Source organism: Fistularia commersonii, chromosome 1, assembly GCF_037954325.1.
Source record: "Fistularia commersonii isolate RoL2024-O1a breed Wild chromosome 1, RoL_Fcom_v1.0, whole genome shotgun sequence".
Taxonomy (NCBI): Eukaryota; Metazoa; Chordata; class Actinopteri; order Syngnathiformes; family Fistulariidae; genus Fistularia; species Fistularia commersonii.
In genome coordinates, this window is record NC_141284.1 from 25,647,674 (window position 1) to 25,673,234 (window position 25,561).

At 40.3% G+C, this 25,561-nt stretch overlaps 2 protein-coding genes across 3 annotated transcripts in view; both read right to left on the reverse strand.

Moving 5' to 3' along the window:
• Positions 1–4,591, reverse strand: part of stard9 (StAR-related lipid transfer (START) domain containing 9) — a 40,951-nt gene extending 36,360 nt beyond the window's left edge. Inside the window, exons 1-2 of the mRNA XM_086156668.1 lie at positions 4,339–4,591; positions 2,191–2,260 (exon numbers count right to left, since the gene is read on the reverse strand). Of these exons, the coding sequence (XP_086012794.1) occupies positions 2,191–2,260; positions 4,339–4,385 (117 nt within the window). The 5' untranslated portion in view covers positions 4,386–4,591. The remainder of the gene's footprint in view (positions 1–2,190; positions 2,261–4,338) is intronic.
• Positions 4,592–5,118: 527 nt separating this feature from the next.
• On the reverse strand, positions 5,119–21,785 carry cdan1 (codanin 1). Of its 2 annotated transcripts, XM_086156680.1 has the most exons (29): positions 21,681–21,785; positions 20,374–21,083; positions 19,647–19,847; positions 18,669–18,859; positions 17,994–18,110; positions 17,770–17,848; positions 17,503–17,623; positions 17,265–17,374; positions 17,052–17,141; positions 16,759–16,834; positions 16,436–16,641; positions 15,677–15,809; positions 15,340–15,483; positions 14,770–14,936; positions 14,404–14,485; positions 14,212–14,301; positions 13,798–13,852; positions 13,504–13,640; positions 13,316–13,419; positions 12,548–12,697; positions 12,260–12,323; positions 12,088–12,166; positions 11,060–11,286; positions 10,404–10,511; positions 9,926–9,989; positions 6,362–6,567; positions 5,834–5,941; positions 5,616–5,705; positions 5,119–5,517 (listed from the first exon to the last, which is right to left on the reverse strand). In XM_086156680.1, the coding sequence occupies exons 1-29, from the start codon at positions 21,756–21,758 to the stop codon at positions 5,263–5,265; spliced, it is 4,242 nt and encodes a 1,413-aa protein (XP_086012806.1). In that variant the 5' UTR covers positions 21,759–21,785; the 3' UTR covers positions 5,119–5,262. The 2 variants fall into 2 exon arrangements, with proteins under 2 accessions (XP_086012806.1, XP_086012815.1); XM_086156689.1 differs by having other exon boundaries at positions 5,444–5,705.
• Positions 21,786–25,561: the final 3,776 nt, after the last annotated feature.

The following is a 25,561-nucleotide window of genomic DNA, read 5'->3' on the forward strand; positions in this document are numbered from 1 at the left end:
CTGGAGAAATTGCTTTTACTTCAATGAGCTATTTTGAAAAAGTGAGGGAATAGAGGATTTCTAAGATGTATCAGGTTCAATTTTGTGCTTATTTATAGGTGTGAGCCAGTTGACAGTACTTTAACTGTATCCAATGAGCTCCTGTATAATGCATTAGGAAAATTGATGGGCACTAAAACCCTCACTTCTCTCCTCACGGGCCAGCTGTTTATAGGTTTACGCGAGTTGGGATTTAGAAAAACACCAATCAAAGTGCTTGCAAGCTCAAAGTGTTGGCCAGGTTGCCTGTGTCTGCAATGGACACCTTCACTTCACTTGTAAAATCTTTAACATTGTAACTCTTGTGTAATTTGTGTGTGTTGCCATGCAATGGCATTTTCAAATTATCAACTGGAGTGGGAGTACAAATTTTATGGACAATCTCAAAATGTTTCTTAGGTTTCTTGTCATTACTGTAACAATCTGCAAATATAACTTGGGAGTATTAATTCCCATTAATATAGATTGTGACTGTCTGAACAGCATTTCCTCTTCTTGTTCTTTAAGATGATGAGGTTGGATTTATTGACAGCAAGCCATAAGGCATCTTAAGACTCGGGGGGAAAAGGAGCAAGACAAGAATATAAAAGAAAAGTATTAAAGAATACTCGATGCTTTCGTAAAATCATTGATGTACATGAAGAAAATAATGATCCCAGAATAGGCCCATTCATGCTTACACCTAATTATAGTGGCATCCATGTTGAGAAGTCCCCACAACATAGATGCACAAAAAAATTAAGTTAAAAAGACTGAGGAAGAATTGAGGGGGAGAATTGAGGAGCGTGACACTTCAAATCGAGCTTCAGCAGTTGACGGAGTACGTTATGTTTTGTAAACAACCTTGCCTTTCCTCCTATCCATTTGTGCACAGCAATTGGCTTGTCAAAAAGTATGGCTGTTTAACCTCACAGCATGGTGATGAAATCAGACAATGGCCCTGTATTGTGGGGATTAGCCAAGAGCAACAGTAGCCACAGGCAAATCTCTACGCTCAAACCACAACTAAAGACTGAGGTTTTACGACTCTTCAAACACTATCTTTTGAGCTTCTATTACTTGATGTTTATGAGCCAATGTTTACAGTCTTTAAAATCCTCCACTTTTTACTCTCAGATCCTCAAAAACTGCTCCACTTTCCAAAAATAATTATTCCCATGAGACCCACCAGAGCCTCAGAGTCTTGATCCTTTTCCATCACTGTGGGAGTCCATATGTGGATTGTCTCTGTCACATAATTTGAAACTGATTTCTCTGCTTGCCCACCCAGCTTTTTCTTAATACATCTGAATTCAAAATTCTAAATATAAAGAATAGTGGAATCGTGGAAAGTCCAATACATTATGTCTGTTTAAATACTTTCACAAACATACATGACAAGTCAAATCAAAGATTTGAAATGGATTCTAGTCAAATATATTTCATCAAGTTTGTATATCTGGATAATGTTTGAACATTTGTGAATAACACTTGGGGGAGCAAGCATGATCTTCACCAAGGCAACTGTCATCCAAATTGTGCGGATGCAGAGATATTCAGAGAGTAATCACTTCTTTTACCAGTGAGTTTAGACGGTTTCCATGAAGGAAAAACGTAGAACACGTTCCACAGAGAAAATGTAGACGCCAAATGTCTGCAGGCGATGGAGCTTAACCAATCACAGAAGCCTACCAAGCCATCTGACAGCGCAGGTTGGTAACACACTGAAAGTGTCAGCTTACAGGACCGTTTAGGTCCCACAATAATTATTTCCAAATGCTTGGAATCTCCTTGAAAAGCTAAGAAATGACTGAAACACTTCTAAAACTTCCACTGTAAAAATAAAATTCAAATGTTCAAATGCATAAAAAGTCAAGAGGCCCTTTAGCCGTGAAATTCAGTGACCAAGAATTTTTAACCTTGCATCATATTTTATTCTTCAAAGGTACTGAGGATAATCTGGAAATTTAGTTATTAAGAGTAGCCTCGCCAACTGGAGCAGATGTTTTTGGGGGGGGGGGGGCACGAATGATAAACAACAGTGACAACAAGCAAGAAGAGGCCAATTGAAAGCATCCTGGATTTATGATTAATGTCCTCATACCAAAGGATAAAGTAAGTTAAAAGAATTCATGCATTTGGCGTCACACTGCAGCTGTTTAAAATACCAACCTTAACATTTTGGATCCTTATAAACTTATCCTCGACCTGAACAGCGAGCCTTCCTCCATCTGCACTTTCCCTGTGGAGAAGAGGAAAAAATTGCTTCAATCAACTCTGTCATGAATACTATTAGAAATGTGACCAATGATGAGATGGTGGACATCTGATCAGTGAAAAAAAATCATTTAACTGAAGCGGAAGAAATCCAACATGAAGTTATTGTCAGTAATCTGTGTTTTGCAATGCAAATGTAAACTGAACAATGATGGTTGTCTTCACCTTGGACTCAACACCCTCTAGCCAAATTCAAATCCTTTTTCTCCTGGTGCAGATGAGGTTGTCATGATAAATTTGGGCTGGTTCCACTTGACTAGAAACCATCATGGTTAAAAAAGAACTGCTGCATGTCTATATGTTAGTGTTGGTGTGTGTGTGGATGTAATCTATGTATATTTTTCTGCAAGGGCCACTGTCAGCATTAAGATTCTAAAAAATGAAAACATGTCATCATAATCTGCAGCAACCTCCCCTGATGAGGCAAGTTCAGCAGATTTACTCAAAGTTTAGAGTGGAAACTGGAGAAGCGTGTGTGTGTGTGTGTGTAAAACAAGGCCGACTCAGACGTATGAGCTTCAGCAGCTGGACGGAGCACATCTGATGCAACATGTGCAAGCTTGAGCGCAATCACATCATGAAGTTCAGAAATTTTAATATGTATGAGTGATACTGGTGGTACCAGCTGTCTGTCGTGCAAACACCAAGTCTCCGGTTCGGTTTGTAATCTTCAACTCTGTCTGCTTCACCACGCGGGCTGACTTTGCCAACTCTAGCAGTGGCCCGACCCAAAACCACCAGCCAACAGACTCTCACTCTCCCTAGAGCGAAGAAAGGGAGGTCTGGCATGGAAAATGCAGAGGCTCATAAAACCCTGGTTTGATATAAGCCTTGAGAAGAGCATTCTGTTGGGGAAGGCGTCGCTGCACTGTACTGCTCAGCTAAATCAAACACCAATGCACTTTTATCCTTGTGCTACAATGTAGGTTCTCATTAAAATGCATAGGTGAATAACATGAAAAAGAATCCTCTAGTTTCAAATAGGAACCAGGACAGTAGAAGTGATTTGCATGACAGTGAACATTAGGTATAAGAAACAGCTTTTGTTATCCCAAATACCAGGAAGACTGTTTGAAAGGATCATTGTCCACCACCTCATTGCCTGAATAATGCTTTGTTATGGTTGTGTAGTGGCCTTCACATTTAGCATCACAGCAAAACTTCCTGCAGGAGTTCAGTGCAATTTAATATACTACTGAAGTACATCTGCGTACTCCATCCACAGAGCAGGAAAAATATCATTTAGCAAGTGACAATGACTTGTTTCAAGAAACCTCATAATGAGTACTTAAAATCTGCAGTTTTCCACAACAGAAAGTAATTGTGAAAAAGGCGATATTTATGGAACTACTTTCAGAGAACAATATAATCAAAACTAACCTCAAACTACATCACAACACTAAAATAAATTCCTTACAGAAAGAAGAAAATAAACACCCAAGAATACATATTCATTTCACATGGAGCAGCAATGAAAACCAAAATACTGCGTTAAGAAGGAAAACTTAAAAATCACATATCACCCTGAATCTGTCCTGTCATGTTTCCATTGTTTTTATGACCATCAGTGAAGGAACTCATACATCTATTGGCATTGTGACGGTTCTGTGTGCATTACCGTACATTTCTACTAATACAAATTTGTTCTGCAAAGGAGAGATATGCCTTAAATTGCCTGGATACAGTATCTTTGCAGTATTGCTTAATTCCACAGAGGAGTTAGTCAAAAGCCTACTGACAGCAACAGTTGTCATTCAACATGTGCACCACTTGCTCTATAAACAGTTGCTAGCTTAACAGCTAGCATTGTGTTCTTTCATGATTAGAAGTGAGGGGAAACAAAAAACAAAAAAACAAAGAATACAGGTAATACAGTGAATACATTAAAACAAAAAAAAAAGATGCCATAAGAGCAATTCGATGCTCGAAGTCAGGCGGCTCCGAAGTGAAAGAAGGTGACAGTTTTTTTTAATTAAGTATGTGTTCCAATTCCAGTTGGTTTGGCAAAGAAGGAAATTAAGCTAACATTAGGAGAGCGCTTACCTTGCGTTAAGTGGCCGGACTCGAATGGCAACTTTGACGTTTGCCATAGTTTCTTGCTAAGACTTCACTTCTCCCCGCGGATAACTCGCTCGGGGTCAGCGTCGGTTAAAGTTACCCGTTCAACTTTCAGAAAAAACAGCATAACTGCCGCTTTACCGATAAAAACTTCAAAGATAGAGGAGGCGACCCGGTTTTTTTTTCCCCTCCGGAGTTCAGGCCATCTCAGACGGCTAGCCGTGAGTCCAGGCTCCCGCCGTGCTTCTCCAAAACTCTTACACGGGGAACTGAAACTTCCTGGAGCAGAGAAAGGGAGGGGAAGGAGGAGAGAGGAGTCTGAATACTCCTCCTTCTTTTTCAATCCCCTCATTATTGTCATCATTTAAATTCCCCAATTGTCTAGCTGTAACAACGTTGTAATGAAAACTACAGCCTGTTGATTTGCTCCAACAAGAAACAACGAGAGAATGAAGGGAAAAAAAAACTTCCAAAGTGATCACAAAAACAAGAAAAACATCTTTATTTTTTTTTTCATCTTTGAGGTTAAATTAAAACATTTTCCATGTAAAAGCAGCAAGGCGATACAGAGCTTGTTCAACATGAACAGAGACCATCACAAATGCACTGTTGCATTCATGCAATCTGCATGCAGTCACTAGTAGAGCCGGTAAAAGGCAGCGTGTGAAAGTGCTATACTAACAATTGAGATTAACTTTTTCCACTCACAGGTCTAAAATGTAAAAACTTCACTTTTTCTGTGACTTTTCATTACTGTTTCAAAGCATTGACACTTTGCCTATGGCTTGTTTGACTGGAAATCCATGTCGAGTCAAATAATTGAGAGCGAACGGTAAACACGTACACAGATGTACAACTTTGTGGTCAAAAAATGTGTGAATCTCAAACAGAATGCCCGATCCCTGCCCATTACAATAATCTGCAATGGCTTTGTCTGTTTGAAATGCAAGTCACTTTGTTCATTTTGTACAATCCATCCATGTCTGGATGAGACATCTGTGTCAAGCGGGGCATGCTGATTTCAACCACACCTTGTGAAAAGACATCAAAATTCATGGAGGGTGGAACACAGAAGTAACGGATAGCCTTTTGCTGGAACTGATGGGTTGTGAAGAGATGGCAACTAAGAAGTGCTCGACAACAAGAGGTCATGGGGAACCGCATCTGCAGCACACAATGACAAATTTGACCTATAAAGTAAGCAGCCACAGAAGAATATGAGTCTGTAGTCATGTAGCCCCCTCTACTGTCTGCTGTGAGACCTGCAACATGTCCATTTGGCTTGTTAACTTCGCTCGAGGCAAGGAGGGCTGAATACTCTGTGACTGCAGTTGAAATTTCTCCAACAGCTCCTGAAATGTTAAGACAGGGGGGGAAAAAGAGTCATTGACCTCATTCTTTGTAAAAAACAAAACAAAAAAAAACACATTCCTTTTTTTTTTTAATATTCCAAAGGAGTAAAAGATGATAAACAGCCCACCACTGGCACAGCCTGGTTTGTTAGTTTCTTCCAGTGAGATATGACCTCTTCTTCGCCCAGCACTCCTCTGTCAATCAGCTTTCTTACCAAAAACAGATAGTTGTTCCACTGAAATGACAAAAACATGTGTTACAAAAGTGACACAATGCTTCAATCATGGCCATTTTAAAATGTACTTTATTTTTTCAAGATCGTGACATGAAAATCACCATGACATTTCGCTTTAAGTACTTGCCAAATATCAAAAAAGATGATGTGTTCACATCAGCTCTGATATGATAACATATGAATGCTGCCCAGATGGCAAAGTCAGGGACATAAATGAATAGGAAAATGGAAAATTTTGCAGGACTTGATCTTTCTCAGTACATTTTGCCGACAGTATTTGTTTACTTCACATATAAAGAATATTAGCAAACTGATGAATATCAAATAAAATGGTATCAATCTCAAAATACAGAACCGGTCATGCTCTGAGAGACTCAACCCCCAGCAGGGAACATATTCCTCCAATTGTCCGACCCTCACCTCGTTGTCACTGGCCTTCAGCACAGCAGTGACAGTGAGTGGGGTGAAGAGCAGGTGGAGGGGGGCGGAGGAACAGCAGTCCCTCTCCCACAGCTCAGCAAGCTGCTCCAGCACCGCTCTGACAGGAGGCTCTGACCCTGAACCAGGACCTACAAAAACCTCACCAGCTCTGCCGCACCCAGACAGCACCGGGAGTTCTGCAGACACTGAGCATATACACGCACAATAAATAGTGTAAGTAATATATATATACACACAAATGCAGCCTCAGGGCGGCACTGGCCCGTGCCTCTCCAAGCCTGCCTTGGGGGGGCACGGAGCAGTGTCTCCCTGTGCCGGTCCCAAGCCCGGATAAATGCAGAGGGTTGCGTCAGGAAGGGCATCCGGCGTAAAACTTTTGCCAAAACCAAATATGCGAGACAACCAAAACTATACCATACCGGATCGGTCGCGGACCGGGTTAACAACGACCGCCATTGGTACTGATGACCTACAGGGTACTAATGGAAATTGGGCTACTGTGGGTCGAAGAACAAGAACAAGAAGAAGAGGAGGAGTGCGTGTTCGGAAGCAGAGAGAGAGGAGGAAGGGAAAGAGTCTGGGACTGAGAGTAGGGACTTTGAATGTTGGGACCATGACAGGAAAAGGTAGAGAGCTGGTCGACATGATGCAGAGAAGGAAGGTGGATATACTGTGTGTCCAGGAGACCAGGTGGAAAGGTAGTAAGGCTAGAAGCTTAGGAGCAGGCTTTAAGTTGTACTATTATGGTACTGACAAGAAGAGAAATGGAGTAGGAGTTATCTTGAAGGAGGAGTTTGTTAGGAACGTCCTAGAGGTGAAAAGAATGTCAGATAGACTTATGAGTCTGAAACTGGAAATCGAAGGTGTGATGCTCAATGTTGTTAGTGGCTATGCCCCGCAGGTGGGATGCGAATCTGAAGAGAAGGAGAAGTTCTGGAATGAGTTAGATGAAGTGATGCAGAATATTCCCAGAAATGAGAGAGTGGTCATTGGTGCAGACTTCAATGGACATGTTGGTGAAGGCAATAGAGGGGATGAAGAAGTGATGGGCAGATTTGGTATCAAGGATAGGAATGCAGAGGGACAGATGGTGGTAGATTTTGCAAAAAGGATGGAAATGGCTGTAGTGAACACCTTTTTCCAGAAAAAACAGGAACATAGGGTAACTTATAAGAGCGGAGGTAGGAGCACGCAGGTAGACTACATCTTGTATAGACGGGGTAACCTGAAAGAGATTAGTGACTGCAAAGTAGTTGTAGGTGAGAGTGTAGCCAGACAGCATAGGATGGTGGTTTGTAGGATGACTCTGGTGACAAGGAAGATGAAGAGGACAAAGGCAGAGCAGAGGACAAAATGGTGGAAGCTGAAAAGGGAGGAGTGTTACATGGTTTTCAGGGAGGAGTTGAGAAAGGGTCTGGGTGGTCAGGGTGAGCTTCCAGATGATTGGACAACTACAGCTAGTGTTATCAGGGAGACAGGTAAAAGAGTACTTGGTGTGTCATCTGGAAGGAAAGTAGATAAGGAGACTTGGTGGTGGAATGAGGAAGTGCAGGAGTGTATACAGAGAAAGCGGTTAGCGAAGAAGAAGTGGGATACTGAGAGGACTGAAGAGAACAGACAGGAGTTCAGGGAGGTGCGGCGAAAGGTAAAGATAGAGGTAGCAAAGGCAAAACAAAGGGCTTATGATGACTTGTATGCTCGGTTGGATAGTAAGGAGGGTGAGAATGATCTATACAGGTTGGCGAGACAGAGAGATAAAGATGCAAAGGATGTACAACAGGTCCGGGTGATAAAGGACAGAGAGGGAAATGTATTGACAGATGCTAGAAGAGTGATGGGAAGATGGAAAGAGTACTTTGAAGAACTGATGAATGTGGAAAATGAAAGAGAGGCAAGGGTAGAAGAGGTGACTATTGTAGACCACAAAGTAGCAAAAATTAGTAAAAGTGAAGTGAGGAAGGCATTGAAGAGGATGACGAGTGGAAAAGCAGTTGGTCCTGATGATATACCTGTGGAGGTGTGGAAGTGTCTAGGAGAGGCAGCGGTAGATTTTCTGACTAGATTATTCAACAGGATCTTAGAGAGTGAGAAGATGCCTGAAGAATGGAGACAAAGTGTGATGGTGCCTATTTTTAAGAATAAAGGGGATGTGCAGAATTGTGGCAACTACAGAGGGATAAAGTTGATGAGCCATACAATGAAGTTATGGGAAAGAGTAGTGGAAACTAGACTGAGAGCAGAAGTCAGCATTTGTGAACAGCAGTATGGCTTCATGCCTAGGAAGAGTACTACAGATGCAGTATTTGCGTTGAGAATGCTAATAGAAAAGTACAGAGAAGGCCAGAGGGAGTTGCACTGCGTTTTTGTAGACCTAGAAAAAGCATATGACAGGGTGCCAAGAGAGGAGCTCTGGTATTGTATGAGGAAGTCTGGAGTGGCAGAGAAGTATGTTGGACTGGTGCAGGACATGTATGCTAGCTGTGAGACACTGGTACGGTGTGCTGTAGGGGTAACAGAGAAGTTCAAGGTGGAGGTGGGACTCCATCAGGGATCAGCACTGAGCCCCTTCTTGTTCGCAATGGTGATGGATAGGCTGACAGATGAGGTTAGACAGGAATCCCCATGGACCATGATGTTTGCGGATGACATTGTGATCTGTAGTGAGAGCAGACAACAGGTAGAGGAAAATCTAGAGAGGTGGAGGTATGCTCTGGAAAGGAGAGGAATGAAAGTTAGTCGCAGCAAGACAGAATATATGTGTGTGAATGAGAGGAACTCGGGTGGAGCGGTGAGGCTACAGGGAATGGAGATCAAGAAGCTGGAGGATTTCAGGTACTTAGGGTCAACAGTCCAGAGCAACGGAGAGTGCGGAAAAGAGGTGAAGAGACGGGTCCAAGCAGGTTGGAATGGGTGGAGAAAAGTGTCAGGGGTACTATGTGATAGAAGACTATCGGCCAGAATAAAAGGAAAGGTGTACAAGACAGTGGTGAGACCAGCGATGATGTATGGACTAGAAACTGTTACAATGACCAAAAGACAGCAGGCAGAACTAGAGGTTGCAGAGATGAAGATGTTGAGGTTCTCTTTGGGAGTGACCAGGATGGATAGGATCAGGAATGAATCTATCAGAGGGACGGCACATGTTCGATGTTTTGGAGAGAAGGTCAGAGAAGCCAGACTGAGATGGTTCGGTCATGTACAGAGAAGAGATAGTGAATATATTGGTAGACGGATGCTGGAATTGGAGCTGCCAGGCAAGAGGTCTCGAGGAAGACCAAAGAGAAGATTTATGGACGTAGTGAGAGAGGATATGAAAGTAGCTGGTGTGAGAGAGGAAGATACAGAGAATAGGGTTAGATGGAGAAAGTTGACTCGCTGTGGCGACCCCTAACGGGAAAAGCCGAAAGAAGAAGAAGAAGAAGAATATATATATACACACACACACACACACACACACACACATACATACATACATACATACATACACAAACACACACACACTTTATTTTCTAGCAACTTGTATTGTTCTTAGCCTGCACTCACCCAGTTTGCAGGCCAGAAGGACTGTAGAATTCAGCAGCATCTGCTCTGACAGCACAGTCGAGAACTAAAAGGGGACACAATAAGCACTTGGATGAGATTGGGCAAAAACCAACATGCAGCTACATCAGGACGTATTAAAAAGAGATATAATTCCTTCAATGTATCGTAGGAATTTTTGCTTCTGTATACCACCAATGATTTGAAATGGAGCAATTAAGGAGTTATAACAGCTTTGTTTACATTGTCCCTCAGTTTCTGGAGGATCGAATGTTAATGGGCAAAAGGACACAATTAGGACTACTTGTGGAAATCTAGTCTGGAACCTAAATACATCACTAAACACAAAGCCTCCTCGCATGGAATAATTTACCCGGCCAGTCTATTTCTATTATTCTAATATTATTACGAAAAACATGACTGTCCAAATACTGAAAGACCAGACAATAGCTCAATCTGTTGTGTTGTTTCACTCGTGCACCTTTTTGCAGGCCAGTGTCTCTCCCACTCTCTGGATTAGTGTGTGTATCTTAGATCCAGTTGGCAGCTCTTCATCGGTCCTGGGTCCGACCGCGATGCTCAACAAGTCCTTTGTGAAAAAAAAAAAGTTTCAAGTGTGCCGTCAAAGAGGCAATGGTGAGTAGAGCAACAGCAACTAAACATTCGCATATTTCTCCAATCCCATCTCACATTACATCTTTCAACCGTCTTTGCTGAATATTGTTTTCTAAATCCAAATGACTGCATATCTGTTGATGAAAATGTTCAAAAGTATTTTTAGAATAATGCAATTTTAAGAAGCTCTTTACTTTTTTTTACAATTAAATAATCTCTTTGCAATTAATTTTGCCTTCACCAGAATACTTACAAATTTTGGCAGAAACATAAACAAAAAATTTTAACATCTTCAAAAGTTTCAAGCATTTTCTCTAGAATTCAGTTGAATTCTTTCAGGATCTGGTTGAAATTTCATGGGTTTAGCTGGCATGGGACGCATAAATAACTATAAGCATAGCCTTAAAAAAATATCTGTAAATAAGCATCAGTGATGTAATATATTGACCCCCCCCCCCCCTTCCCCTATAATCACCCATCATGACCACTTGTTTTCATTAAAAAGATGATTCCAAATGGTACCTTCATCATTATAAGGATGTCAGAGGGCAGTGCTGCACTGTGCGTACAATGTGGAGGACAGGTTGCAACTCTTTCAGTCCCCTGCTTTCTCTTGGGGGTCGCTGATTGTCCATGACTGACCAGCTGGTCCACAGCCTCCTCCACATCCCCAGATTCTGCGGTGACCGGACTACCCACAGACTTCATCACACGATCGTACTTGCTCTTCCATTCCCGCCTTATCAGTGCTGACGGAAAAAATGGTGAGAAAACAAAAAAAGACACCCTGGTCTGATATCCTTAGTGAGACAACAACCAGTAAACTGCTTTTTACTGTTTTTTAATCCAGATCTGCAATGTGTGAACATTATCCTGAGCGTAAATAGGGGGCCTGAGGATTAGCACAGTGAAAGGGTTATCAAATGTCTTCGCTTTATTTTGCCTTAGATTCAAAGGGCAGACGGAAACAAATTTGAATTTATTCATTTAAATAATAAGAAAGAGATCTATATTTCAAAGCAACAAATCAACAAAGACATTTTTTTAAAGGGAGCTATGAGAAACACTTGTGGGTAATATTGGGTCTATGTTAAGGTCCTCAAAAAATGGCAAAAAATGTGGTCTCACTTCTTTAAAAACAAATGATAACTAATATTTTACTTCTTGAAAAATACATTTTTATAATCTTTTAAAATTACATTTACCATATTTTGCACTGTTTACGGATTTCTTGCAAATACTTGTCTTTTTTTAGTACCGATACTTAGTTTCTTGAAACTTTCGATTGTTAAAAAAAAGTTGCATTTGAGAAAAACAGGTAATTATCTCTTAACTGTAATATATATGCATCTTTCATGCATATATAGTTTTTTCCAATAAATTAATGACAAGCTAAATATTTCCAAATACATTTGACCAGCAAATAATTGGCTAGTCATTTTAGGACTTTTTCAACCAACTAGAAGAGGCTGACAAGAACACTCTTATAATAATATCTGGTTTTAATGCAGTAAGATGAGCAGAAGTGATGAAGCGGTTCATTCGGCTACCTGCAATGTTTGCAGACAGCCAGCTGCAGGCTTTCTCCGTGGCAAGATATTTGGTGATGTTTTGAGATGTAGCCAGGACCTGCAAAGGCAAAAAGTGAAGAGGTTCATCTTTAGTATATGTTCTTTGCCCACATCTTGTTATTTATTCAGACCAAATTTCAACAGGCCGTACGGCGGGGGAGGTTTCATCGGGGAGCAAAATTCGTATCGCCTCAGGGCTCTTCTCACAGCAAAATCTGCAGATTAAATAGAATAGAGATTATTACAAAGATATAAAAGTAATAGTACTAAAATGTAGTATAGTGATCGCGTGTAACCAGCATATTTTATATTTCTGAGTAATCTATTTTTTCTCTCATTGAAGCATGTGTACTTATAAACTAGTAAACGAAAACTAGTACTTCTAATCAATTAAATGTGGCTACAGACAATGCTGCAGGTGTTAGAGTAGGCGCTGTACCTAGTTGCCCTTCCCAGGGCCTCCAAACCTGCCTCACACAGCTGCGCACAAATGGAGTCATTCAATTGGGAAGGATTTGACCTTGGCAACTCCAGTCCATCTCTCAACATCTTCTCCCCTCTCTCCACCAACTCACTCACTAATGTGGCCCTGTTTAAAAAAAAAAAAAAAACAATAAATAATTGATCACATACACATGCATGGATGAAAGCACAAACAATACACACTTCATTATTTTGTGACATCCTGACATCCTACCAGCCAGTAGTGTAGTACAACAGCTGAGAGGCAGGATTAATTGCTGGTTATTTCACAACACATTTTAAATTCAAGAGCATTTGAGCAAATTGAATAGAGACTAGTTAATGATGAACAAAGTAGGTAGCTGAATGTTACCGTTAAAAGACTCTCATTCTGAGTGGCTCCCCACTGAGCAATCACTGCATTATTCTACAGCCTCCGATCAAATTACATTCCTAAAAGCAGCCAAGCTATTTAACATGGAACTAAAAAAAAAAATGCATGAATGAATGAATTCCTTAAAACAGTGAAAAACGACACCTCCTGTATTTTCTCATCTTTATTCTTGACACTTGTCATATTTTATTACCTTTATGAATTTATTTCTATCTGTCTTATTTATTTCTATTTCTTCCTGGATCAATAAAGTACTGCTGATTGCGATTGTGATTCTAAACCGGGAAAGGTGTCACTGACTAGATGCGTGCAGTTCTCAGACGCAACCATTTCCCAGCGCTGTGTACCCACTTCATATGTTTGACAGCGTTGGATCCAACCCGCTCAGCTACAAACTCCACGGTGCGGCGCAGGGATGGTGGCTGGTTGTGAAAGAAGGCCTGCTGGAGGTCCACCTTCACAAAGAAAAACCTGTCACCACATGGCCGATTCCCATAATACCGCTCCAATTTTTCTATTTCCTCCACATGTCGACTAACCTGTAGTTTCTGCTGCGACCTGTGGGCACTCGGCGTGTCTTTGAGTTCAGCAGATGTGGGAGTGATCTTGCGAATTATCCCTCCACTCTTCGCTGTGCTTCCTGAGACAAAGGCCGCCAAGAGCTTGCGGAACTCACCTGACACGATAAAAGTAAACAAGCCACAACAGGGATTTGGACCTCGAACAAATAAATTACAGAATACTGGTTTATTAATAAGATTTCTTGGACAGGAAATGTTCTTTAGTTGCCTAGGTACCACCAAAAAAAGACACATTTATAGATTTCCACTTACCAAGAAACGGACAGCATGTATAGAGAAGCTGCTGGTCAACCAAGTGAATGGAGTCCTAAAGAATGAATGCAAATGATGTATAGGTATTATCACATTACATTACAGTCATTTGGCAGACGCTTTTATCCAAAACGACTTAAAAAAATTCAATTCAGTCACCGAAGATCCGAAGTACCAGTAGTCTGAAGTCAGAAGTGACCATTCAACCAAATAGCCATCTCAGAACCATATACATACATAAATTAATTTCATCCTTTTTTTCTATGTTTTGTGGGGGGGTTGGGGGCTAAGCGCGATTAGTAGGGTAGTGCTTGGTGAAGAAGTATGCTTTCAGCTCATTATTGGTATATCAGTATATATAATTATGTGAATATATTATGGATAGATCCTTATGGGACTATGCCCTTCACTTACAAGTCCAGTAGCACTTGTTGTGCTTTCCTCTAACTTGGCCATTTCAGTAAACTCACTGGTGAAGAAAATATCCTCAGGAATCACTGGGATCTACACAAGTTGAATACAATAAGAAGAAGAAAGAAGCCCCATTACATCTATTTTATGCATGATACTGCAGTATTATGCCACGCCGTTGAGGTATTGTCTAACCTGAAAGAGCCATCCCAGTACAGACACGATGAGTAGCTTGTTCAGATAGCAGATTTCTCCACATTTGCCCAGCAGCATTCTCCTACAAGCACCAAATCAGGTCACACAAACAGAAGAAGTAAATCAATGGCAAGAAAAAAAAAAGGAGAAAGTATTCCAAAATGCCCGACAGAGGTTGCCAAAGGTTTTAAGGAATCACAAGTAATCTATTTGCGCAATGTCAGGGAAACAAAATAAATAAATCAACCTGACACATATTAATCTTGAAAATATCGCAAAGCGTGCAGTGTTTGCACTAACGTGCTGTTTACATGGCACTCTCCTCCTTTCTTTGTAGGAAGTAGATGAGCGATAATTGAGACGGACCTGTAAAGAAGGAGGAGAGTGCCCAAAGCAACCCTGTAGCAAAGAAGTACAGGACCAACGAAGTCCAGCATGGAGAGGAACTCCACAAGCCAAGGCACTGTCAGGATAGTGCGCCGCCTCCTCACACTGTTTCTCAACACGGCACACACATCGAGCACGGGAACACTCTACAGGCCGGAGAGACAGAGTCATCACCTTGAATATGGGCAAAGCATTGTAGAAACAAATGAAGATCCTCTAACTGTGAAAATGTGCTATTAGCTATTTTAAATACAAGAAACTGTGAAACCTAATATTACTTTTAGATGTGGAGTGGAAAAATGTTTTGTCTGGGCTATTGCAAAAATTTGAGTTAATCTATGAATGATTTTGTTTATTATCCTAGCAGTTCAGTTAAAAATAAGTCAAGGTGGTATCAGATATCAGTTAATTTGTGTTTTTATCTGACAAAGTTTTCAAAACAGTAGCAATTAAGCATTGTTCTTTATAAACAGGCCTATACACTATTATTTCAACATATTACATATCACTACACTTTTTTACACTTTTTAAACAAACAATACACCACACCTTGCTTCGCAAAGCAACAGCAGCCTCTTGTATCTCTCTGGATGGTCTCTCGGATGTGTGATAAGGCAGAAAGGAAATGAACCCTAAAAACTTGGCCAGAAGACGAGCATGAAGCAGCACTGAGGAAAACCGCTGCTTCTCATCCTGGTGAAAAAAAAAATGTACAGTAGCACGTTTTTGGTAGTTCGTATGGAATTGTACTTTATGGATGGCGCTTGTTGACGACAGCAGCAAAACCAAAGAAATTATAACTCGGAAATTACACAGACAAGTCAATGTAATGTCACGTGAGCAGCACAGTAAACTAGGCTTGGGAGATTGTAGGAAACAGAAGTACCTGCTGCTCCATGTCCCCGTCTCCTTCTTCCTCTCCCTCCCCGGTGGAGACAGGAGGACTCAGGATGGACACCTCATCCAGCTGAAGGAGCTGCTGACACAAGCTGTCCTGCAGGTGCTGGTTTAGCTGACAGCTGGTGCACATAGTGAGAGACTTGTGAGCTTTCACATTTCCGTCAAGAGCTCAGCCTCGGCTCGAGGAAACCCTTTATTTTGATCTACTAATAGATAAATAGAAAAGTGAATAAAAGCAAATTTAAAAAACTAGAAAACAGCCTGATTTTAAAATTACATTAGTGAATTAGCTACGTGACTTTAAACCACCGATAAAGAGGAAAAATCTGTATACGATCAGAAACATGAATTAGTATCAGAAGATAGGAGAAGGTTTTTGTTGGGTTTTTTTTATTATAACTCTGGTTTTGTGTGAAGCTTTAATGTAATTCAACTTAACCAGAGTTATAATAATATACTGCTTAAGTAACAGTAGATTGCAGTGTCTTAACCTGATCTAAAAACCTGATTGTCTTCCTTTCTTTTCTGGTCATCTGTAAATAATTCACTTCAACTTATGGTAAACAGAAACTGCGTATTCTTAAATTGAAAAAGGTGAACACAATAATGTATTGTGTTCATCTACTTAGTACCAGCATGAAGAAAATTGGTGTCAGGCGCTTTACATTGTTTTGGTGCAACAAAAACAACATCTTGTTGCTTTTATATGTAATCCAGCGATCTTCACTTGGATAAACTAACTCACCAACTAGCTGTCTGCACAAAATCTTTGAAGAACTCCTGGTGACCGGGGAAGGACGGAGGAGGGCAGGGTCCGACGACGCCATGAGGCTGAATCAGACGCTCTTCAAGACGCTTGAGACGCCCGAGGCTGTCAGCTCCCAGCATGCCGAGCAGGTCGGCATCAGGCGTATCCCCAGGGGAACTGCTTACACATGGGCCTTTACACATCTAAAGAAAAATATGCGTTTAAACCCATTATGTAGCAATATGCTGCACTTTTAACTTCTCCCAGTGTCTTTTTTTATCTGAGTTATTATGGATTAAAATTTCCTTCCTAAAATCTACCTGAACAAGCTGCTTCAGGAAGAGACGAGCAAAATGTGAGTGGTTTCCTGCAGAGGTCAGCTGACTCATAATTCCTCTAAACAAATAAACACAATTACTTTAGTTTGCTTAACCCTCATATTAAGTTAAGGGTCAATTTGACCCATTTCACCCATTGACCCAATGGGTCAAATTGACCCTTAACATAATATGAGGGTTAATGTGATCTAGAATGAAATTTAAGCGAGAATAGACCAAAAATAATTGGATATTAGACGAGGCGGGGGCAATAGCAATCAATGCGATGAATTTACCTGATCCTGCTCCCGAAAGCCGCATCAAAATTCCAGCCTGGTTCCTTGTGAGAGTCCTCCCATTCTCGTAGCACCTCATAAAAAATGTCCCTGAGAAACACAAGATGCAAAGACATTATTGAGATTTACCAAGTCATCTTCAACTCCTAAATCCCAGCAATGGCTCCACAGTAATCCATCCACTGCAACTTTGAGCAGGGATAAAACTTTTACCTTTGTTTCTTGAAGGTGTGGAAGGCCTTGTCACTGCTAAAGTTGGAGCGGTTGTCAGTAGAGGGCTCAAAAGGGACTGAGTGGATGAAAGTGGAAACTGATGGAGAGAGCTGAAAAGAGATTTAAAAAAAAAAAAAAAAGTCCCTTGCAGTTATGTTTGTTCTCGAATGGCTTAGTTTGACATTTCGACAATATGTCCGGTTCCCTTCCTTGGAGATATTTTTACATTCTGACGCACCTTGGCTGTGCTTCCGTCCTGAGCTTGAGTCAAACGATGGCTGAGTTCCGGAGAGAAAGCAACCACCCTCTCATTCTCAGCCAAGAGACGTAAAGTACATTTGTCCAAATGTGCTACCAACCTGGAACGTTACAAAAACACAAAATACATACATCACCTACAGTAAGGGGGAATAAATAATGTAAGCCAGAAGGGATCGATGATGCTATATTTCTGGTTGAAGAAGGTGTTTAAAATAGGAAATCATGATCAAGGAAAGCAACCTACTGAAAATGATTCTCCAGGACCTTCACAGCAAAGTACACACAGTTGTGCACTTGTCTTAGGTAAGGTCTCTCCAGAACATCTGAAAAAAATGTGAAAAAAATAGTTTAAAAAAAACAAACAAAAAAAAACACAGGAGCTGCATGTTTCAATTGAAATAAAAGACTTAGATGGATTGTGTTTTTTTTGTTTTGCGGTAAAAGCAATGTTCAAAAATAAATAACCACCTGAATTTACAGTACACACACTCTCCTGCTCCTCATCTTCTTGAGTGTGTGGAGACCGAGATGTTAGCAGCTGCATCACAAAGAAAAGCTCAAGGAAAATATTTGGCACCAGGTTTTCTGTAAAACATGGCAAATATTTCTCCATTAAATTCAGCCATTTTAAAAATGAATCATTCCTCTTTAAGGTCTTACATCTAGTTCATCAATGCTTAACATCACTTGCTTACATAGTATAGCAAATATGATGTAATACTTTTTTTTAAACTGATATATAACTACACAGGATTTTTCCCCTAATCAATAATAAATACCTCTGCCAATTAATCTGGCTGTTTTCAAAATCATAGGAAAATGCCTTGAGTAAATTCAGTTTTTAAAATCCGCGGGGATTTTTGTTTTTCCATTGGCACAGTTTTCTCTGAAAATGAGAAAGAAATAACCTGAAATTCAGAGATAAGATGAAGACTTGCACTGTGTATTTGAAATTAAATTTGACTTCCACACCTCGGTGTGCTTCATGATATTCAGTGTTGGCAAAACAAAAAAAGGAATCATGTCTTCTCATACCATGACTTATTCCCCACATCACCATGCCCTCTTTCAAAACACACTGAACGCAAATCGTATCTTTTATCACTTTTATGACTTAGCTGGCTCCACTTTGTGTTCATTTACCAGAAATGCAGGTACAGTAAAGCTGTGCTAGAAGATCCAAATCGAAGGCGCCGGTGACTTGAGAAGGTTCGGGACAGGGTGTCTGCAGATCAGGTGTAACTTTGGTTCCCACCCTGAGACTGGACTTGGTTGGGGTGCAGGGTTCCAGGGAAGAGGACAGAGGAGAGAAGACCTGCTGGGCCCTCTTGGTCCTGAAGGCCAAGAAAGTGAAAGGAAAGTGATAAGCCAAGGTCTCAGCAGAAAAAGAGAGAATGTTGGGCAAGGGTCATATAAGAATTTGTGTGGAACACCTGCAGAGGAACATGACCGTTATGATGATGATGTCCATGAGTCAGCTACTTATAATATTACCGTTTCATGTCAATGTTTCATTGTATGCTCTCTGCAAGGCAGCAAATTAACAATAAAATATTACTATCTCACTGATACCAAGTCATATCGTGTGTCTCAAAACAAAGTTAATAGGCTGTTTTTGGTCAATAGATTTTTTTTTAATCTAGGTAAAACAATGAAAAATCATTGAAACTGGTTTTACATACTTAATGTAAAACATAGATCTGAAAAAATATATTTGACCTTGTCATAACTTTTAAGTGAGAGGTTACAGGAGAGAATTGAATATGTTACATGAGCATATTCCATCTCATACAGACACCAAAATCCCAAATTCATGAAACTTTCAGTGATATTTGCAAATGTCATTGAGGTGTTTAAATCATTCAAAAAACATTATTTACATCCTGTGTGATAAACCTGTCTTAACAACTGGATAGTCTTTACTTATAATATGATTAGAGAATTTCTATCACCTCTCCTCAACAGAATTAAAAGTAGACAAAATGAAAGGAGGGCAGTGGGACAAAACTAAAATGTATATTTTTTTCTCCACTCTGTTTTCTTAAAGCTACGGACACATCACCTTTGAAATCTATAACAAGCAAATTTTTACTTGTAATATGAATCTTCATTTAAACTCACTTTTCCATCTTTAGCAGCTCCCTCTCTTCAACCAGGCTCAGTGGACTGCTCGTAGTCGAGGTTCTCTCAAGTGCTTCACCCCCCAGTGTGGGGCTGGGGGCTTTCGTGAATGGGGTGGAGGTGAAGCAGGTCTTTGGTTTGGAGTGAGGACGTTCTGCACTGACGGGTGTTGGATTTATTCGTCTGGATGGTTTGCTTGCCCTGAAAAACAAAGAAGGCAAATTTGAAAAAGGATCATCAAGTTAGAGGTTCGTCCAAGACAGTATCACTCACTAATCTCTTGTTTTAAATCAACAATCACATAGCAAGAAATAACCTCTTAAAAGTAAAGAATTAGCACAAAACTAAGTGAAGATGGTAAAGAAATGACCTGAAAATAAATATTGTAATATATAGCTATACACACACACACACACACACACACACACACACACACACACACACACACACACACACACAGTATATACATATATAGTATACAATTTCAAGCAGTTTTCTAATTATACAATTAGTAAAGATATCTCTTATTTATGATATGAAAATGTTTGTGAAAGGTTTTTGATGCAGTTGAATTAAGCCGATATTTTTTGACTTATGTGCCTGATAAGTAAGTTTCCACATTTAAAGATAGCTTTGAGACACATAGAAATATCTAGAAAAGAGTTTCTGAATATTTTGATATTAGTTTTTCCCATATTGGCCAGCCTTTCCAGACATGCAAACTCACTGAGGGGAAATGGGTGATGATCCAACAGGGGGAAAGTCCTCCAAGTTGTTGAAATTTAGCTGACCCACAGATGGAGGTGAAACCTGCTCACATATCCCGCTGAATCCTCCTCCACGACTTGATCTCTTTCCTCCACTCTCCCACCTTCCAGCGTCATCATTATGATATCCTATACGTCCCCCACCATGTCTCCCTTGTCTGTCTGCTGCCGGACCTCCACCACTTCTCCTTCGACCTTTCTGAGTCTGAAAATTTGAGCTGTGTTGAAGCTCTGGAGAAACCATGTAGTCCCCGAGACTAATTCGCTGTCCTGGCCGGCGCTCAGAGCCAGATGGCTTGGAAGCTGGGCTCCAAGATGTAGAAAAGGATGGGCTGCTGATGGCACTGACCCCACTCATTGAGTGGGAGCCGGGGTGACTGGCAGCCTCCCAATCAGTTCCAGGAGACACAGATGGCGCGGGGGAAAATAATTGGACTCGGCTTGCACTCCTGGATCCAGCTCCACCGCCGGCAGACCTACAGCCCCTCCTTTCACTGAGGTCTTGTGCCTTCGCGGCGGACCTGGTCCGACTAGGAGTTTTAGCAGGTGTCGCGGGGCCATGGGTAAGAGCTTGACTGCTCTGCTCTCTCAGGAAATTTAAGAGAAATGGCACAAATTCATGTCTGTGAATTGTCACTGTGGCTTCACTGAACGCCAGTCGCTCACCATCCTGTTGAAATGAAACATTGTTAGATGACTGGAACAATGTTTTAAGTGTGGGTTCTAAATAATGTCTGCAACCGATGTGGTTTCAGTGACAGGTAAACAGAATTAATTTCTCTGGATAAGAATAGAAGGCAGAAGGGAGTTGTTTTGACATACATGTAGTTAATTCAAACGATCGACAATTGTAGAGGGTCTTGACGAAGGAAATGGATTCAGTTTGAAATGATTAAAATGATAAGTATTAAAAAACCCTTAACAAAACAATGACGGTTGTCACCGTGGCAGTGCTCGCAAAGCAAGCTAACAACTAGCAGGCTAATATCCCATTCACCCATCAACAGCAATAAGACACAAGACAAAGTAAGTTTGAGGATATTTGATGTGGCTGTGCGGCCAAAACAAAACACTTGTTGTGACACTGAATCCCAAGATCTGGGCTCCATTGTATTCGGGCTAGTACAGCTAACTTACACAGCTAGCTCACCAGCTAAAAGTTTTGTTTACAATCGGTTAGGAGCTGTCATTTCTTGTGACAGAGTACGCCAAAGTGTACACGTTTCAAAATTCTCACTTACGTGAAAAGTCATCATTTCAAACCTACCTCGGCTGTTTTTAGCCAGTCCAACACCTTGTTAATATCCACGTTTTTTGTCAGAAGGGATTCCAAAAGAGCCGCCATTCTGCGTAGTCACTGAGCGGCTGAAAGACTTGAGGGGAGAGAGGCGGAGCTGAAAATCACGCATGCGCAGATTGCTGGGGTACTTACCAAAATCACGTGGGCAGTTGACGGGCGAAACAACAAAAAAGGAATGGAGCTCTAAGAAATATCAGTTCATAAGTTAATTCATTTATTAATGTGGCAGTTGTTGACCATTACCTGACTACAATTTTAGTCATTGTTCATCTATGTATTTATATATTAATTGGATACAAATGGGCCTTTTTGCACTTAGTACATGCATATGCATTTAGCTTATGCATATGCAACTTGGTTTATGCATATTAGCAAAAATAAGAAGCACCAATTCATTTTGAGAGTTCATTTTGATGTTGATACTCTTAAATTAGATTATTCTTAAGAATAAAACATCACAGTAAGTAAATGATAGACTTAATTTATGTTATTTCGTTATAGATGCTTTATGTCTTTTTTCCTGTTTTAATAATGTTTGTTTATGAGGAGATTCATTAAAATGAAAGGAAAAAATGCAAATGACAAAATTGCAGCAGGAAAAATATTAAAGTAGCTATTTTCTTACTAGTTTAATCTGATATTGTAGTTGGCAATCACACAGTTTTCATTTCGGTAAAATTGTTTTCATTTGACAATAGAAATAACGTATTAAAATCACATTAGTTGACTCCTACAACATGAGAGAAGAATATATGGTAGGATGCACTCTGGATGATACAAAGAGCAAATTAATTTGAAAAGCAGACCTTTTCCTTTGGGACCCCCTTCAGGGGTCACCACAATCAACCTTCTCCATCCAACCCTATTCCCTGTATCCTCCTCTCTCACACCAACTACCTTCATATCCTCTCTCACTACGTCCTTAAATCTTCTCTTTGGTTTTCTTCTAGACCTCCTGCCTGGCAGCTCCAGTTCCAGCATCCATCTACAAAATTATTCTCTATCCCTCCTCTGTACATGACCCAACAATCTTGGTCTGGCTTCTCTGATGTTCTCTGCAAAACATCTAATATGTGCTGTCCCTCTAATGGACTCATTCCTGATCCTATCTATCCTGGTCACTCCTAAAGAGAACCTCAACATCTTCATCTCTGCAACCTCCATAGCTCTGCCTCCTGTCTTTTCATCATTGTCACCGTTTCGAGACCATACAGCGTCGCTGGTCCCAGCACTGTTTAGTACATCTTTCCTTACATTCTGGCTGATAGTCTTCTATCTCATAGTACCCCTGAAACTTTCTCCACCCCTTCAAATCTGATTGAACCTGTTTCTGTACCTCTTTTCCACACTCTCCGTTGCCCTGGACTGTTGACCCAAAATACTTGAAATCCTCCAACTTCTTGATCTCCACTCTCATTCCACTTGGGTCCCTCCCATTCACACATATATTCTGTCTTGCTGTGACTAACCTTCTCCTTTCCAGAGCATGCCTCCACCTCTCAAGATTTTCCTCCACCTGTTCCCTGCTCAGCCTGTCCATCACCCCTGATGAAGCTCCACCTCCACCTTGAACTTCTCTGTTACCCCGACAGCACACCTCACCACTGTCTCACAGCTAGCATACATGTCCTGCACCAGTCTAACATTCTTCTTCTTTGCCATTCCAGACTTCCTTATACAATACCAGAGTTCCTCTCTTGGCACCCTGTCATATGCATTTTCTACGTCCACAAAAGCGCAATGCTCTGACCCTCTCTGTACTTCAATTTGTAAATTAGATATTTAAGCCATTTAGGTTGCAGCACACTTGAAACAGAGTTTGGATTTCCTTCATTGTTTTGCCTGGATTCATTGGTATTGTAATATGGCTTAAAAGCAAGGTTTATATTGAAAACGTCGAGCATTACATTTCCTACATTTCTTTGATGCAGTAAGTCGCTTTATTTCACAACATTCTATTAGTATTGTGTTATGTTTCTTTGACATCTTAGTATGACATCAGATCTTTATACAACAGATAAACAGCTGCTGAGCAATCTGTGATTATACACATTTTAAAGATATTTATAAGTGTATATATATATATATATATGAGTAATTAACAGGTAACAGTAACAAGTAATGAATTCGTTCATTTTTGCATTATGTACAGTATGTAAGGATGAACACACACAGAACGCTTTCACAAATTTCTGTATGCATGCGGAATGAGTATTTTATTTATAAGTTTATAAAAATAAAATACAAAATAATTTTAAAACAAGAGAAAAAAAAAACACTGTACAAGGCATTGATATGGTACAAATGATAGAATAAACATAAATAATTACAGTTATATACAATGCAGAACTCCAACTTGTTACATTCTTTCCTGAAGACTATACAGTTACGTTTCAAAACCATGACATACATTACAACACAAAAATATCAGCCATTAAAAAATATACCAAAAACTATTAAATTAGAATGATGGATGTACATATTTCGCATATGTCACGATAAATAATGTCTGTGAAAAATGTATAAGCTATAAATAAGAAATCCAATGCTATGAAACTTGAAGTGTACCCAGCTCATAAAACCGTTCCACCCACCCATTCAAAGTTAAATTTAAGAGATTAGTATCCGTCCCCACAGATACCTGAAAGCTACTATAAATATGACACCTTTCTATCAGCAGGCCACTTGGAGAAGTGGCAAAGAAAATCTCTTCCAGAAGGTAACACTAGCACTAATCTACACACTGCTTATGTGCAATAATAATAATAATAACAACAATAATAATAATAATAATCATTATAATAATAAAATTAAGAGAAATTAGAACAAATCTGATTATCTTTTTCAAACCAGCAGCACTGTTTAGTGTCTTTTCCTCCCTTTTAACTGAAACATGTTAGCATATACGTTATGGTCTACAGTAATATATTTTTTTAAATAATTCATCTGAGTATTTTTACAGGTAAATAACACTGCACAAATGCATTTGGAACTTGCTGAGCTGTTGAAAATTGTGAGCCTGATATTGAGAGGTCAAAGGTCGATTGCTGGCGACATGTAGAAATTGCAGTGCTCTTGTATGAGAGCATACACACATACGTACGTATGAACAAAAACACTAAACTGCACACTGAATTGCTTCCATTTTCCCTAATCCATCAGTAAAGGTCCACAAATTGTCACAGAAAAATCACAGAGCTCTCCAGTGTACGCACACTTTCTAAGAAGATTCATCCGCTAACACTATTTTGAGTGGCATTGATTCATTTACACACTAGAGACAAGTAACGGAAGGCTTCGTTTGGCCTAATAGTGAAATGATCTCCAACACAGACAAGGCTCAGTCATCCCTCACTTAGCACAGAGGGGCAGAGAAGAGACATTAAGGCGGCTGACTGACTGAACACTGTCTGCCTTCAGGACGAGTCATCATAGCTGCTCTGTGAGACTAACGTAGGTACCTGCCTGATCTGCATGAATCTAACGAAACCCACACAATTCACATCTACAAGCACATTCAATCTTTATACAACCCCTTATCAATTCAAACCACGTCTGCAAAATTTATCAAAATATTTGGCAAAGTCAATTTTTTTTTCCCCCCCTCCCCGCAAGTGCAGCGATTGACTGCTGTCAGTCTTCCAACCTACGGTATACGTTTGTTTCCTAGAATAAAAGTCAGGTATTCTTTTGTGCATCATGTCTGCTAGTTACACCGATATAAAATACAGTCCATCTTGTTCCTCAAATCATCCCAAGTCAGTGCAGTAAGCGCAGAAAACTACGCGAGAGGAGCAAAAGGGTCGAGAGAGAATCTACAGCTACACAGAAATTAAAATTCCACAGCC